Source organism: Candoia aspera, chromosome 8 (assembly GCF_035149785.1).
Source record: "Candoia aspera isolate rCanAsp1 chromosome 8, rCanAsp1.hap2, whole genome shotgun sequence".
NCBI lineage: Eukaryota > Metazoa > Chordata > Lepidosauria > Squamata > Boidae > Candoia > Candoia aspera.
Genome location: NC_086160.1, coordinates 19,491,128 through 19,507,170, shown reverse-complemented (window position 1 = coordinate 19,507,170; position 16,043 = coordinate 19,491,128). Strand labels below are relative to the sequence as shown.

Genomic DNA, 16,043 nt, shown 5'->3' with positions numbered 1-16,043 from the left:
GGCCTGAATTTCATCTACAATTTCTAGTAAGTTTCACTGCTAACAGTTTTAGTCATTTCAATCCCATCCCCATCCCCACTAAAAGGGCAATTTCTTAATGAAACTCTATTGTAAAGTCTCTTCAAATCTTTAATATAAAAATTAGGGTGTCTTATGCTTTGAAGCTCTGATTCACCATAAGAACTATGTCAAAAACACAAAACATTGTTTTGCCTCAGTAGAATAAGGATCCCCCCTCTTTGACCTATTTTCATGTGTTTTCAGAATTTGCATCTAGGTTGATACCGAGCACTAAAAAAAGCAGCTGACGGCTAATCACAAATAAGGAATTGATACAAGAAGCTGACACCCATGGAGTATTTGGGAAAAGAGGACAAGGCCTTTTCATAAATGGAAAAATGGGATAAAGAATCAATGAGAGGGCTCTAAATCATAAAGCAGGGAAGTCATAACAGAAGTGGGATGTAGCTAGCCAGGGAGATGGCCTTGAAGCAGATATTCAGAAATGGTTGCATGAACAAAAAGGACAGAAGTATTCCTTAAGTCCTGGGAAAGGAGATAGTATTAAGAAGAGACTCAGGATGACTCCTCCCTCACGTGCTAGGGTATAAGAGAGGGGGCAGGAAGGGAAACCACAATCAGACTTGCAAGGTTCTGTCATTATAGCCTATGTTAATACAACATAATTCTAGTCTTCCTGTGCAGTCGGTTTACTGATCTGGTCTATCTCCAACAGGGGGAGATGATGATCCTAGACCTCACTTTCTTTTGTAAGTTGGTAGTAAATCCTCAGAATAGTGTCCAGTTTTCAGATGACAGCAAATAATCACATAAAGGTAATGGTACAATCTGAAGAGCAAATTCAGTTTATGTTTGTTGTTGTTATTACCATGTATAGATTGTCCTGAAGATGTGTTCCAATTAAAATGTGGTAACTATTTTTAGGCAAAAACCCTAGTGATGAATACCCGCTGCATCAGACTTAGTGTCTATCAGATTGGGAAAAACAGATAATAAGTCCTCAGTGTTCCTATTTAAGTGATTAGCTAACTTCATCTTGCCCTCACCAGTCTTTACATAACAATTTTCCATTATCATATTAGATGCAATAAACTGGCCTTCTAAAAAGTCTAATGTTTCATTTTTATTTTCTACCACAAGGAACCTTCTGGGGTTTTAATTTTTCTAGGCCAAATAAGCATTTATAGGAACTAAACACTTTTTTTTACCTGACTAAAGTTTATTAAGAAAAATAAACTCTTAATACTATTTGTCCAAGTTTCCATTTCTGGCTCAATACAGTAGCAGTTGCCTCTGCTGGATGACCTTTTTCCTAGGAAGTATCCTTGTTTGATTAACTTCTACACAGATGGTATCCAATTTGAACTCAATGATTCATGTCTTCTGAAAAAAAGAATCAAATACCTATAGGAGCGTACTTTATACCTCTGCAATTCTTCTTTGGAATATTGCAAATACCTGATTGCAATATTCCAAAGAAGAAAAGAAAAGCCACTTGACTTAGCTAATCATATATTTTTAATGAAGTTTGTTGGTCAATCCTGAACTATATTATAGAGAAAACTATTCTGTTTTCCAACAGCTTTTTACTATGCCCACCATATTAAATTTTTCTTTGAATGCCAACATTAAATCTAGTGCCTAGCAGAAATTCTCGTACATGGTTTCTACCAATTTTCATTTATGTTGATGAAGAATTTGCTTTAGTTGGATTTTTCCCCCCAAAGGAGAAGAGAATTTCAGAGAAATTCTCATGTGGTATTCTTGCACTTACTTAATTACAACACGGTGAGATATTGTGTGTGTGCGTACGTGTGTGTGTGTGTGTGTGTGTGTATGAATGACCTCCTTTTCACTCTATAATATTCACTCTAGCTGTATAATATTCACTCTAATATTCACTCTCTGAAATCTCCTTGCTTTCTCTTTATCAATTAAATCCCTAATAAAACTATTCCCTTTGGTCTTCTTCAGTAGTGTACCGTTGCCACTCTAAGAGTAAGTCCTTCTGTCCAAATTCTCTGTCCAAACTTTGGGTAGAAAATTTTGAAAGAACATTTGTACTAAGCTCTGCTAAAATCTCTGCTGCTTGAACTTGAGTCTCTTGGGCTTCAGCAAGAATGTATGTGTTAGAGTTGTACAGCACTTCGAATCTAATTCCAAAAAGGTGCTTCAGGGAATTCAGGAGCACAAATCTAGCACCCGTCTGCAGCTTCTTATCACAGCTGTGTCTTTCCATAGAACTGTATGATCCTGGATAAACATGTGTCTGGTTTAAAGAGATGCAGGCAGGAGATTCATTCATTTCACTATCTGCTCCAAAGCATCTTTTTGGGATTGAACTGAAAGCACAGAACAGCATTATACGACTCTGGATTCTGCCAACTCTTAAGAGTGGTGTGTTGAAGAAGGCTAGATATGTTACCTGAAGAATGCCCAGTCTGATTTTCCTGAAATAGTTAACATAAACTAAGCCATTATCATAGCAAGGGGAGTTACTTTTTTGTTTTATTCCACTTCTACCCAAGAGCATGAATACAGAAATCCAAACAGGATTATACTTCTCTAAAGTCGCCTACTTCTATCCTTACCTTTTTATTCATTGGCAGCTAAGGCAATAGTTCGATCAAGATAGGAAATTCAAGGCTGAGGTATGACCCATGAGTATCAAGGCTTAAACTTCACACTCTTTACCACTATATTAGACCTGTTATCAGCACTGTTTTCCTTTATTAAAACTTGCATATTCCATCAACTGTCTGCTGTATCATCTCTTCCCTGCTCTTACATCGATTTCCCCAGTGATCCATCAACAAAATTACCACATCATTTTCTTTTTAGAGACATCAGGAATACTTGCCAATGGAAGCAAAGGTGCTGCAGATGTTGTTATTTGCCCCAAGACACATAAACAGAAGTGGAAATGATACATCAGCTATCTTGGGAGAAGCAGGAGAAAAAAAGCAAAAAGGAAAGTTTTATTTATGGCTGAACTAAAACAGAAAGAAAAACAAAACACAGCTCCCAGGTATCCTATGGGAGACAAAATGGTAATAAAGCTAAAGCCATCAGGGGGCAACTGACCCCCAAACTAACCAACAAATTATAGAGAGAGGTGATTATGGGTGATAATCACCACAAGGCATCTAAAATATTCTTTGCAGAATTGCCTTATAAGCCTGTCCATGTATCAACGATAGCATCCATAACTTTTTTTTTAAAAAGTGGTTCTCCATCTCCAGGTCCATACCCAAACCTCACCCATTGCATTAAGCCATTGCTTGCTTAAGCAATGTTTGTGGAATAAACCATTAGACTTCACTGTACCAGCAGAAATGAACAATTAAGGCAAGTTCAAACACAGATCCAAGAACTACAGATAAGGTTTATGGAAGAAGATAAGAAGCTGCCATCTAAGACTTCCAGCAACTATGTTCATTCAAAAATAAGCCCTATATTTAAAAAATAGAGAGAGAACCCTTTATTTTCACCCTCTTATATTTCTTTTCCTTTTCATTGATAACTTTGTCTCCTCTTTGGGATGATCTGGCTTGTCCTTTAGTTCTGTAACTGTCAGATTTGCTAACCATTAGTTTTCCTTACTGCATGAAATCCTTCACATAAACCATAATTAGATACCTTCACATCATACATTATGGTTAACAGCTGAATTCAGCTAACCTAAAATCAAGCAAACCACTTTACAGTTTACCACTATGTGTGAACACAATATATATTTGATTGTCAGCTATATTTCAACCAGACACTTGCACACTGCAGCTGTGATCCAAGATGGACTGTAAAGAAGAGTCCATTCTTGCATGAGGCTTATCCTTTTGCCCCACTAAACCCACATAACATATGCAACTCTGTGGTGACCTTGAAACATTTTTTTTCCTGCTTCAGACTTAAGGAATAGTTTCAAGGCAAGAAACCGACATATAGCCATCATCAACCCAACACATCCTGGGACAACATGTAACTACAGATCACATCAAATCCTAAATTCATTTAAGAAAATACCACATGGATGCCCCCAGATGGAATTAGATTTCTGCTTTAAATGCTTTCACCAAAAAGCTCAAGCCACAATCATCAGTTAAAAAAAAAAACTTTTTCAACAATCTCAGCAGGATAAAACAAGATGCCATCCAAGGCCTCAAGAACAGGATCATAATTGATCTTTCTCATAATGTGAGAAAGCTCCTGAGAAATAGGGCAAAGACTTACTGCCTAAGGCAGGGTTTCTCAACCAGAGTTCCACGGAACCCTAGGGTTCCATGAGAGGTCACTAGGGGTTCCCTGGGAGATCATGATTTATTTAAAAAAATATTTCAAATTCAGGCAACTTCACGTTGAAGAGGTAAGTTTCATTCTTTATTTTTAGTTTAAAAAACACTGTTAATACATATATACAGGCCTACATATGAAAATGAATCTAATAATTTTGTGACTTCTGGTCTATATTTGATCCTCAATATCCAGGGGTTCCCTGAGGCCTGAAAAAATATTTCAAGGGTTCCTCCACGGTCAAAAAGTTGAGAAATGCTGGCCTAGGGAATGGTCAGATAAGAGAGGGCATAGCCTGCAGCCGCATAATGGGAAGAGAAAGGGGCTCAGAAGGGACCCTCCCTAACTTCTCAGGCTGTAAAGGAGACAGCAGGAAATCTGTACTTTCAGACTTGCAAGATTCTGTTAATATAGTCTTACAATAAAGTGGAATTAGCTCATCCGGTCATGTTTCATGTCTGGTCTCCCTGGATGGCTGACAATAATCAAACAAGCTGACTTCAACAACTTTGACTCTAACATCAATCTCAGTTTCAACCTATCTACAGAACAAGCCCATTTCTTTGATGTTACAGTAAAATGACACAACAAACCCATACAAAACATGTTATGCAGGAAACCAACAAATTGCCATGCACGCTTACATGCTTCCAACTTCCATCCAGAACACACCACCAAATCTAACATCTATAGCCAGGCTCTACAGTACAGCCAAGTTGTTCTGACCCACTTGACGGAAATGTTTAACTAACAGAACTAAACCAGACATTCAGGAGACTAAATGATCCACTCAACAAGATCAAGAGACAAATCAATAGAGCCAGATCAATTCCCAGGGAGGAACTGTTAAAATGCCAAACACAAAAACAGAATAACAAAACACCACTGGTTGTCATCTTCAGCTCACAGTTCAAGCCATTCAAATGCACTATTAATAAGCTATAGACCATACTGGACAATGACACCACATTTTCTCAGGCATTGGGTGGTAGTCCCATACTTGCATATAAACAACCACCCAACCTGAAATAGATTCTCATAAACAAGAGACAACAGAACAATTATGCTGACATGGGAACCCAGTATCCTGTTCAGACTTAGAGGCAGCCAGGCAGATTAAATATCAAAAATACTCTTTATTAAGTAACTATTTACAATAAATAAATCCTTAGAATCAAGAAGAACTTAATCCAATTAAGCCCAACTGAGCAACAACAAGGAAACTAGCAAAATTGCAGGAAGAGACAGCAGCAATGCAGCAGAGCAGGACTCCCTCATGGAGACTGGAAGGCTGGGAGAAGCTGAAGTGCGAGAGACTACTGAAGCTGAAGACAAAAGGTCTCGAACTAGAACACCACTCGAATTAGGCTGGCACCGGAACACTGGACACTTCTGGGATCTAAAGATCGGGCTGGACTGGATACTGGACTAGATACTGATAACTGAAGGCTCAAAGCAAAGCTGAGAACTTGAAACAAGGCTGGACTCAGCTGGAAGCCCTGGACTAGGCTGGACACTGGACTAGGAACTCGGAGCAAGGCTGAAGACTCGGAGCAAGGCTGAACTCAGCTGGAAGCCCTGGACTAGGCAACAATTCAGGTTCACAATTAGATAGGTGTGAAACTTCAGAACAAGGTTGAGCACCCAAAGGGCGGATGGACTGGAACAAAGATTCCCTGCAAGACTGGAGGTCAAAGGCACACTGAAGCTGCATGGGAGACCTAGAACTAAGCGGCGGTCTAGAAACATTGCAAAGCTGCACCGAAGGCCAAGGGCAAGATTGCGAGCTGGAGGCACAAGGCTGGACTGGAGACTCTGAGCATGGCGGAATTCTCAAAACGGGGTGAGGAATGTGCCTGGAACACGCACAAGGTGAATGCAAAGATCTGAAGCTGGACACAAGACTGAGGTTGCTGGGTTCGGCGAGGAGAAGATCCTGGGTAGCAGCGGGAGCAGGATTTAAGTCCTCTTCCATGGAGAATGCTGGTGCTGATTCCTCTTTGGTAACAGACACTGTCTCCGACGCTGGTAAGGACTCTTCTGCGGAAGCTGCAGGCTTGTAGGATCAGTTGTCTCCGACAGCTTGCTCTTCAAGCATCTGCCTTTTATGCCGATCCTTCGCACGCCTGGACCCTTCTGCAGCCAATCAGGCTGCCTTCTCCTTTGCACGCTTTTCTGCTCATCGTTGGCGCGTGCTGTTTGGAGGATTCAAATACTCCTCCGAGTCTTGGCCAATCAGCACCTTTGACTCTTCCCGCACTGCTGATTCATCCCCAGGTTTCGCTTTCCCGGTCTCAGCCTGGCAAGGTTCTGTTTCTTCCTCTGACTCAAGGAAAGTTTCGATTTCTGAGCCAGAGGCAGGCTGGATTCTCACACCCAGATCTTGCAACAAATCCAGATGCCTCCTCTGCCCCAACATTTGTACCAACAGCACAATCATCAGCCACAAAAACTTTACACACAAAGTTAGAGGTGCCTTCACATGCTCTTCCTCTTATGTGATATATGGCATCATTTGCCAACAATGCTGCTCTGGATTCTACATTAGATAAACAAACCAGAGTTTGTACAAAAGAATGGCAGACACAGCAGACTCAAAACAGTAATAACGTGACATTTTAGCCTCTCGGGGCATTCAAATACAGATCTTAAGGTCGTTATTTCAGAACAACGTAACTACACCAGCACAGTAGAGCAAGCCTGTGGAATTCACATACATCAAAAGGTTTCCGGCTATCCCAGAAGGTCTTAACAAACACAATGGAATTTTAACACACTATAATAGTTTATTGATATTGTACTTGTAATCTGTCTCCATCTCCCCAACCCTGTCTTTCACCTCCCCAACCCTGTCTTTCCCCTCTCCTGATCATCCCAATTTAAATCTTACATTAGTTTAGCTACTCCATGCTTGTGATGAAGTGAGCTGTAGTTCACAAAAGCTTATTCATTTTAATAAAATGTATTAGTCTCAAATGGTGCTACCTGAATCCTCCTGATTTTTGGCTACCATAGACTACTATAGCTATCCTCCTACAATGTAAAGAAAAAGAAAATAGTTTTTCAGAAAAATTTCAGCTTAACTATTGCTTGCAAACTTAAGGAAATAACCTGTTCAATCAAATGTCTTTGGTTTCAAAAGTTTTTAGCTGCAACCCTCAGCATATTTTACACCAAGGATATCATACCAATTCCAACTGCACTGCAAGTTTATATTGATCAATGATACATGTAAAAAAAAAAATGTAACTATAGAAACATAGCCACAACACAAAGTTAGGCACACTTCCATCATCTTAAACATGTTTAATTCTATATTGGACAGCGGCCAAAGAAGATTTTCAGAGAAAGTTGTTGCTATACAGATTAAATTTAGATTTCATATTAAGTGAGGGCTGGCACTGAGAACATAAGAAATATAATACAATTGCTGCAGAAACTGAGTTTAGTACATAGTACTTTATAGTATTATTTTTAAGGCTTTTATTCTATTATTCAGGCACAGCATTTGCTGTATACCAAAACTGTGAACAGGGAACTCTGTTATTTGTGGGACCCCCTCTCTCCAGATCCATCAGAAGGTCCTATCTATCAAGGAATGCCATATGGTGGGATCAGGAAGATGGGCCTTTTCTGTTGTAGCACCTTCCCCCAGAAGACCCTACCCTCCACCCCCAAATTTAGTTGGTTCTGATCATGCTAGCATTTCAGAAAGCTTTTAAAACATGGCTGTTTTCCCAGGAATGGGACCCAGGAAGTTAATAGTCCACAAGATGGATGTGTCATCTGCTAACTGTTTATGTTGCTCTCTGTTGCCACTATGTATATAGCCAGATAGTACACCTAAAAGGAAGGACAAGAGGATTATCTTTTTCTAATGAATTTTCACATGGTGAAAATTTTCGGTTAGTATTGTGGCAGCCAAGGATACAGAGCATCACAGTGCTAGAAAATCAGATTATACTGTATGTATGTGCTGCTCTGTATCCTTGGCTGCCACAATACCAACTGAAAGCAAGGTTCTCCCTTGCTCTGAAATGGAGAATACATTCATCCTTTTCCAAAAAAAAAAAAAAAAAACATATTTAAAACAGCTGGAAATATAGCTTTATGCAGGGATATACCAGTAGAATTGTTGGACTAGGACAAGTGTTACTTAGTTTTAAGCTCACCCTCAGCCATGGAAGCTCACATAATTCTTTTAGTAAAATCATCACCTGGTTGATATTGTGGAGGGGATTGGAGAATGGAGTATTATATACTGTACATTACCTTGATATATAGGTAAAAGGAAAGCTGCAATACAAAAATAACTAATATAGACACATGAACACAACTCCCTATGGTGGGAAATGGGTTTTATTTAACTTTTTAAATGATGTTTAATGAAGTTCATTAAAAATGCCTTTCTCTTTCATCTCAGTCCTAGGTATATTTCAATACAAAGTTGTATATAAAATAACCTTAGAAACAAAAAGAAAAGGGAAATGTATACAGGGGCTTAAATATGTGGTTAAGTAAAATCCTTCTCATTGTTTCCCTAAACTAAGCAATTAATGTAAAGCACTCCCAGTCTTCCATAGGTTCACAGAGGACTTTTATTTCAAGTTCCACCATAAGCATACTTTTCTTATTCACACATCTTATGTTGGCAGATGCTGGGAAAGCCTTTAGCCCAGGAGAGGTCAACAAAGTCACACACCAAGCATTTCTATAAAAATAATTTATTTACAGAAAGCAAAAACAAAAACAAAACATTTAAAGGACTTAGCTCCCTTTGGAGCAAGCCTTGCTTGCCTACATTGCCGGCAGAGAGAAAAGAGGAAGTGAGAACAAGTCTGGGCAGGTTTCCTCCGCCCCCCCAGGTGATTTTGCATGAAGCACGTGAGAGGAGACAATCTAATACAACCTTTTAACCTGGCCAAAATGATTTGATACAATAGCAGTCTTAATCGTTAGTAGGAAAACCTCAACATCTTACACTGAGGGTCAAGATGTTTTTGAAGCATTTAATGGATTGTTTCACTCTATCCCTTTAAAAGAAAAATTACGACCCAGGAGTTTGAGTTATGTCGCACACCATGAAACAGGTTCCATGAACTAGATAGGGCAGAGCAGAGAAGTATTTTCTGTATTCTAGAATATAACTAAATGAATGGAGGGAAAAAACAAGCAAACACCAGCAGAACTCAGGCAGACAAGATGGAGGAGGGTGGTTGTGCTTCTCTGTGCAAAATTTTAAAACTGTCCTTGCTGATATCTGAAATGCAATTTTCTTCTGGATTAGTGCTTTCTGCAACAATTTAAAAAAGTAAATTTCCTCTCCCCCCTTCAAAAATGATAACTACATGTCTCATTATGGAATGTAGAGTAATCCTCTTGACATTTCACCCCTCGCCTTTATTTATCCCTTTCTATGTGGTGGCAATTCTTTAGACATTCTCCTGCATATATGAAATTGCTGCAGTTGGTGCAACCCATGTTTTCTTTCTTCCTCTTTCCGTATGTTATCACAGTCTGGCATCAATGCACAACAAGGTTTCTCTTCTCCAAGGACAATAGAGTAATGGGTGCATCCAATATGGTGGCTTACAGTTTGTAGGTACATTTCAGACTTACAAATATATTCCAATACATAGTCTGGGAATTGTTGGCTTACTTCATAATTCATCTAGAGCCAGTGGAGTTTAACTGGTAAGACCAGAGAAACCCAAGTTCAATTATACCCCAAACTATGGAAACTCACTAGGTGATTCATGGGGTATACCTCTCAGCTCAATCTACTTAATAGATCATTATCTTTATAATAATGAAACTGAAGGAGGAAATATATATGCTACTTTAAGCTCTTGGAAGAAATGCAGAATATTAATCTAAGGTATAACTAAATAAAATATAGTACACAAAAGGACTTGTAGAAATATATATTGTACCTCTTATTTTTAAGGCATATTAATCTTTACTGTGCAGTGTAGGGTCTTGTGAAAGTGCTACAGTACACAGCTTCCTTCCTAGTGGTATCCAGAACTCACAGATATTATTGAAGGCAAAATGTACATGCTTGATAAATGCTAACAGAAGACGTTTCACTGTATAAGCCACACCTACACGTAACATTATCTTGTTGGCTACAACCTATTTAGGACTGCCTCAGCTTTTTTTTAAAAAACCTATTTAATAACAATTGTCACAAAGAACCAAATATTATCTCCATCACCTCCAACACTGCTGTCACCTATAAAAAGAATTATGCCAAAACACGCCAACAATCAGATTCTTATGACAATGTTCCATAAAGAACAGTCATGTCAAAGTTCAAGAAAAAGAACGGCAGCTATTATTATCTCACTAGGAGCTCATCAGTCTTCTCCATTTCATCTTCCATTTAATGCATTTCAATCCAAAGAAGAGAATGTCAGGACTACAAGTACCCTATTGCTTGAATGAAAGAAACAAACACAAAGTGTCCAGAAAAGATATTGGGGCTCACTCTCTTGTGAAAGCACAGAACGTATCATTGCAATTTGCAAACACACACTGTTCCCTAAAGGAGATTAGATCAACACATCAAAAATAGAATTTGGCATGTCAGAATGCCAGAAGCAGATGCCATTTGCCCATGTCTCTAAGGAATTGCATAAAGAATTGGACCAGCCACCTACAACACCAGGAAAAGTTCAAAAGCATTTGAAGGCCAATCAAGTTTCCATAACTAAAGGGGGAACAATGGTAGGTTTTCAAATACATGTCTAGGTCTAGTAACAAAAATTGAGATGCTTTATTTTTCTTCTCCCCCTATAGTCACAATCTTGCACCAGAAGTCTGTAATTAAGGCAAAGAGTCAGGGATTTTAAAGCATCACCACTGGGTTTAGGAGTCTCAGAAGTTGACCCAATGCCTGGTACCTAGATTGTGAAAGAGAGCAGAAAAGAAATTTTCCTCTCCACTAAAATGAAGTGTATTCATATAATCTGCCTGCTACCTTCTCTAACCCCCAATTTGTTTCCTTCAAACTCAATTACATTTATCAATGTTACTGCATTTTATTATTTAATTTCTTAGATTTGTACCTGTCAAAATCAGAAGACCTGCAGTGATTCATAGCAGAATCATAAATGTAATTCACTCTAGTTTAAAAATCAGCAATACCAAAAATCAAATAGCAATATAAACCCTTACCCACAGCACAGACTAATAACATCATTTCAACATCCAAGGGCTCAACAAATAATTCAGTTAAGAGTTTATGAAAGGACATCAATATGGGAGCCAAACAAATCTCCAGGGAGAGACTATTTCATAATGGAGGTACATCAACTGAAAAACAGCACCTGTATTCTTCAGTCTGCCTTACTGCAGTAAAGTGGGGAATCAATAGTAGTTTTTCCCACGGTACATAGGTTGGGCAGGGCAAGTCTGACTGAAGGAGATGGCCCTGGATATAACTTAGCACCCAGCTGGAAGAAAACAGGAAGCCAGTGCAAGGCCTGAATCATCAGAATAAATATGTTAATGTTGGTATATACCAAGCAACTTCCAGATTGCTGCATTCTAGCTGAATTCTAACTTCCAAATGGTCTTCGAAGACCACCCCATGTACAGTACATTGCAATGGTTTAAGCAAGGGAACTCTGTTATTTGTGGGACCCCCTCTCTCCAGGTCCATCAGAAGGTCCTAACTATCAAGGAATGTCACATGGTAGGATCAGGAAGATGGGCCTTTTCTGTTGTAGCACCTTCCCCCAGAAGATCCTACCTTCTACCCCCAAATTTAGTTGGTTCTGACCATGCTACCATTTCAGAAAGCTTTGCAGAAAGCCCAAGTCCCTCTGGTGGGAGGAAATGAGCGGTGACAAATTTGATAAATAAATAAGATAAATTTATGAGGGCAAGAGTTACCCTTGCCAGATCCTCATGCTCCAGGTAGGGCCACAACTACCACATCAGCTGCAGCTAATAAAAAATCACATTGGCATGGCTTTCACCTGCCCATCCAGCAGTGGCCTGAGTCTAGAAGGACTTGTACATTGTGGACCTATTCTCTCAAGGGTACAGTATTTCAAGAGGCAGTACTGGAGCTGTCACAGTACCTCAATGCACAAATATGCTGCTATTTAGAAACTGCTTAACAGCAGAAGCAAGAATTTCATCACTGTTTCTTCCTGTTCTTTGTGGCCAAACTAAAGTAGGTGCCAGAATGAACTTAAATACTTGCACTATCATAGGTAGCTTGGCTGCTAGGTATTTAAAAATGTTTCCGCCTCAGATGGGTGAATGTTTGGATATCATAAAGGAGTTGTGCATGTTACTACAGTTTTCAGATTTGCTGATTGATATTTCACACACTTTTGGTTTCTATTCCTCCTTGCCATGTAGAAAAGAATCCACTAAAGAATCCACCATAAAATATCAGGACTGCCTCATTCTTCCCAACACATGGCACACCTCTGAACCGGCATATCCTGACAAAAATAAATAGTTGTAAACTAAAGATTAAAACAAAGAAGAAAGTCATGCAATGTATTATTCCAAACACAAGGACAAATTTCATGATTCCTATAACTTCATTAAAAAAACAACCAAAGGAATTGATATAGTTCTGAGTAATTTCTCAGGAAGTTTAGTATCACACAGACCGCCCCCTCCAAAAAATTTTAGGCAATAGAATAATTTAGTTTCTTTACTTCAGAAGTTATGATGGAACACAGTGTCCGTGTATGATCAAAGAAATTAACCTTTTATTTGTTTAATGCTCAAATTGTTAGAAAATATGACTGCATGTTGAGCCCATGGTGATCTAACTTATGGATAATTAGTTCAACCCCACCGCAAGGCTGTCTCCTCACCTTACTCCTCACTAGGGGTTCACTAGGGGTTCCTTTAATAGTATTGTTTGCATCTCCGCTTTCCATGTTCCCCATCTTTCCAAACCTATTAATTTATCTGTCAAAGTTTACAGAACTTTACATTTACAGTTTACAAAAAAAAACATAAAATCAGAATTCATAACCAATGTTAAAATAATGACTAAAATGTAATTAATCCTATCAAAAATGAATAGCCTAGGTATCCCAAAGACATATATTCCTTTTGTCAATATGGTCCTCCTGCCTCCACTCAGGTCGTCTTCCTTCCTTCTCCATGCCTTTTCAGCTAGTCCTTTCCACTTTCCTACAGGAAGATCTTAATTTTAATCAGGATCTGTCCTGAACTTTTTTCAGAGCATAGGATCAATACAAGGACAAGAAATAGCAAATTCTATCTATCTATCTGCTTCAGATGGGTTTAAATATCACAGAAAATTTCAAAATATCCGCAAAACGAGATAAGAAAGGAATAAAGAGAAATCTCTCAGCAATTAAGTCCACAAAGGATCATTTTTTCTCCTGCATAGAAGTAACCATCTCTGACCTCAAATTCACTTCTCCCCAAGTAGTTACTTGTTTTGCATGCACAAGGGAACAGCCACAGAAAAATCCAGGCCACAGAATAATTTAGCTTCTTTACTGCAGAAGTTATGATGGAACAGAGTGTCCATATATGATCAAAGAAGATAAGCTTTGTTTATTTTTTTAATGTTTTAGAAAACAAGACTGCAGGCTGAGTCCCCCCCCCTCCCGAGCTCCAGCTTATTTATGGATGGATAATTAGTTCAATCCCGCAGCAAGGCGGTCTCTCCACCTGATTTACATCTTGAAGGCCAGGCCTGGAGGATCCATTGTTCCTGCCACGCTGTCCTTCTGCCTCTCAGAAGAAAGGCTGCCAGTGCCTGCGCCCGGCCCAAGAAACGTTACTCGAAGCAGCCCCCCACGATATGGCAACCTGTGAGACTGCTGGAAAGAGGGCGGCGTGGGGAAGGGCTGCAAGCGGATTCTGAAGAGAAGGACGCTCGTCTTATACACAACGCGCAGAAAGAAGGGAAAGCGACGAATCGGAATGGCATAGCCGGAACGAGACGGAAAGCAAGGGAGTAACAGATTCAGCCACCCGGCGCTAGCAGCGTGGAGGAAAGGGCGCAGGACAGAATGGCCCATTCTTATCAGTGCTCCCGGGGAAGAAGGAAAGATGGGGCAGGTGAAGACAGAGAGGCTAAGGGTTCTACCTCCTTCTTCTTCTGGCTTCCCCCGAACTGGACACAGAGGAGGAAGAGGAGGCAGCTCCCTGCGGACAGGTGCAGCGAGAAGCGCCGTAGCGATGCCATGGCTTCCAAACAGCGCCTGGTCAACACCTCCCGCGTACCTGCAAACGCCGTTATCCCCGCCGCTTTTCCCTGCCGAATCGGGCCTGGGCAGTGGCCAATCCCAAAGCAAGCTCCTGGGCAAAGTGTTCTGGGAAATGTAGTCTCCTCCCATTCCTCTTAAGCACGCCTTCTTTCTCTCTGTAAGAGACAGGAGCCTGTTATTTGCTTATCTGTATTATGAGAGGCTGCGGGAACAGCAGCAGTAGTTTTAAGTCCGGAGGGTAGGCGTTCCTCAGTCCGAAATTTGGTGCAGCTGTTTGTTCACCCGGAAGAAAAAAAAATTTGGACTGAACAGAATTTGCAAAGGATGCGACCTAAGTTTATAAGGGTGTAGCTCGTGGGCTTAGGCTACATCCAATAGGGAAAGTCGTGGTTCCATGATTTTGAAATCTGGAAAGAGACTCCACACCATTGACTATTACAGTGAGGACTGAACAAAAGAATGATTAGCACTATTAGAGATATTGCCAAGTTCCATATGTTGTCGCATAAATACAACACAACCATGAAGTCACCTAGGTCAAGCTCGACTCAAAATACGTTATTTTTATCATATAGTTATTAAGTGGGCATAAAAGTGAAGTTTTGCTATGTAAAATTGAACCTCCCTGCTCAGAAGTCAAGCCCACTGAATTCAATTCCTTGGATGGAAGTGTGTAGAAAATTGCACTGTTATCCATTGGGAACTTGTGGTCTTTCTGTTTTCAGACCTTGGGATAGGTATTTCCTTTGGTGTCAAATGCTCTGGGAAACTTGAAAGTGATTATACTTTTCCAACAAAGGCTTTCAGTTTACTAACCCATCTGAAGATTGACTGTGAGCTAACTTGCCTCTTCCCTGTATCCTGCTTTTGGTAACTCCTTGTCTGATTAAGAGTTCTGGAGAACTTGAAACCCTGAACAATTTTTGGTGATATCTTGAATATTTTTCTCAGGTGGCTGGGATTGTTTTTTACTGTTGTCCTGCAATATCGTTCATATATCCTGAGGTGTAAAGTGCATTGAATTAGGTGAAATTTACTACTTAGTAGACCAATGTTTCTCAACCTCAGCAACTCTAAGATGGGTCGACTTCAACTCCCAGAATTCTGGGAGTTGAAGTCGACCCATCTTAGAGTTGCTAAGGTTGAGAAGCACTGTAGTAGACTGACTTTTAGGATTTCTCTTAATCTCCCAACATCTTGATGTGAAACTAACTGGAGATAACAAGGCATTTCTCTCTGGAGAACGTTGCACAATTTAGAAACCATGACTAAGAAGACCCTCCCTCTTGAAACTACTTATTAGTTTTCCCATTGCTTAGGGCCTTTCCCACTGCTATCCATCCAGCCTTGAACTGCCAGAAAACTATGCCAGCATGAAATTTGTTGTGCCCATGAGTGATCCTGATCCTGCCTCTACTGCCTGTTTCATGTTGCGGCCTTTCCCTCCAATGTAATAGTTGATAAAACTGTATAGAGTTGACATTCCTTACAGCTATTCAAGACAGTGTC

At 39.9% G+C, this 16,043-nt stretch overlaps 1 protein-coding gene across 1 annotated transcript in view; it reads right to left on the bottom strand.

Moving 5' to 3' along the window:
• The window catches only part of TUSC3 (tumor suppressor candidate 3), a 116,232-nt gene extending 101,496 nt beyond the window's left edge, over positions 1-14,736 (bottom strand). Inside the window, exon 1 of the mRNA XM_063310168.1 lies at positions 14,414-14,736. Coding sequence (XP_063166238.1) covers positions 14,414-14,512 — 99 coding nt within the window. The 5' untranslated portion in view covers positions 14,513-14,736. The remainder of the gene's footprint in view (positions 1-14,413) is intronic.
• Positions 14,737-16,043: the final 1,307 nt, after the last annotated feature.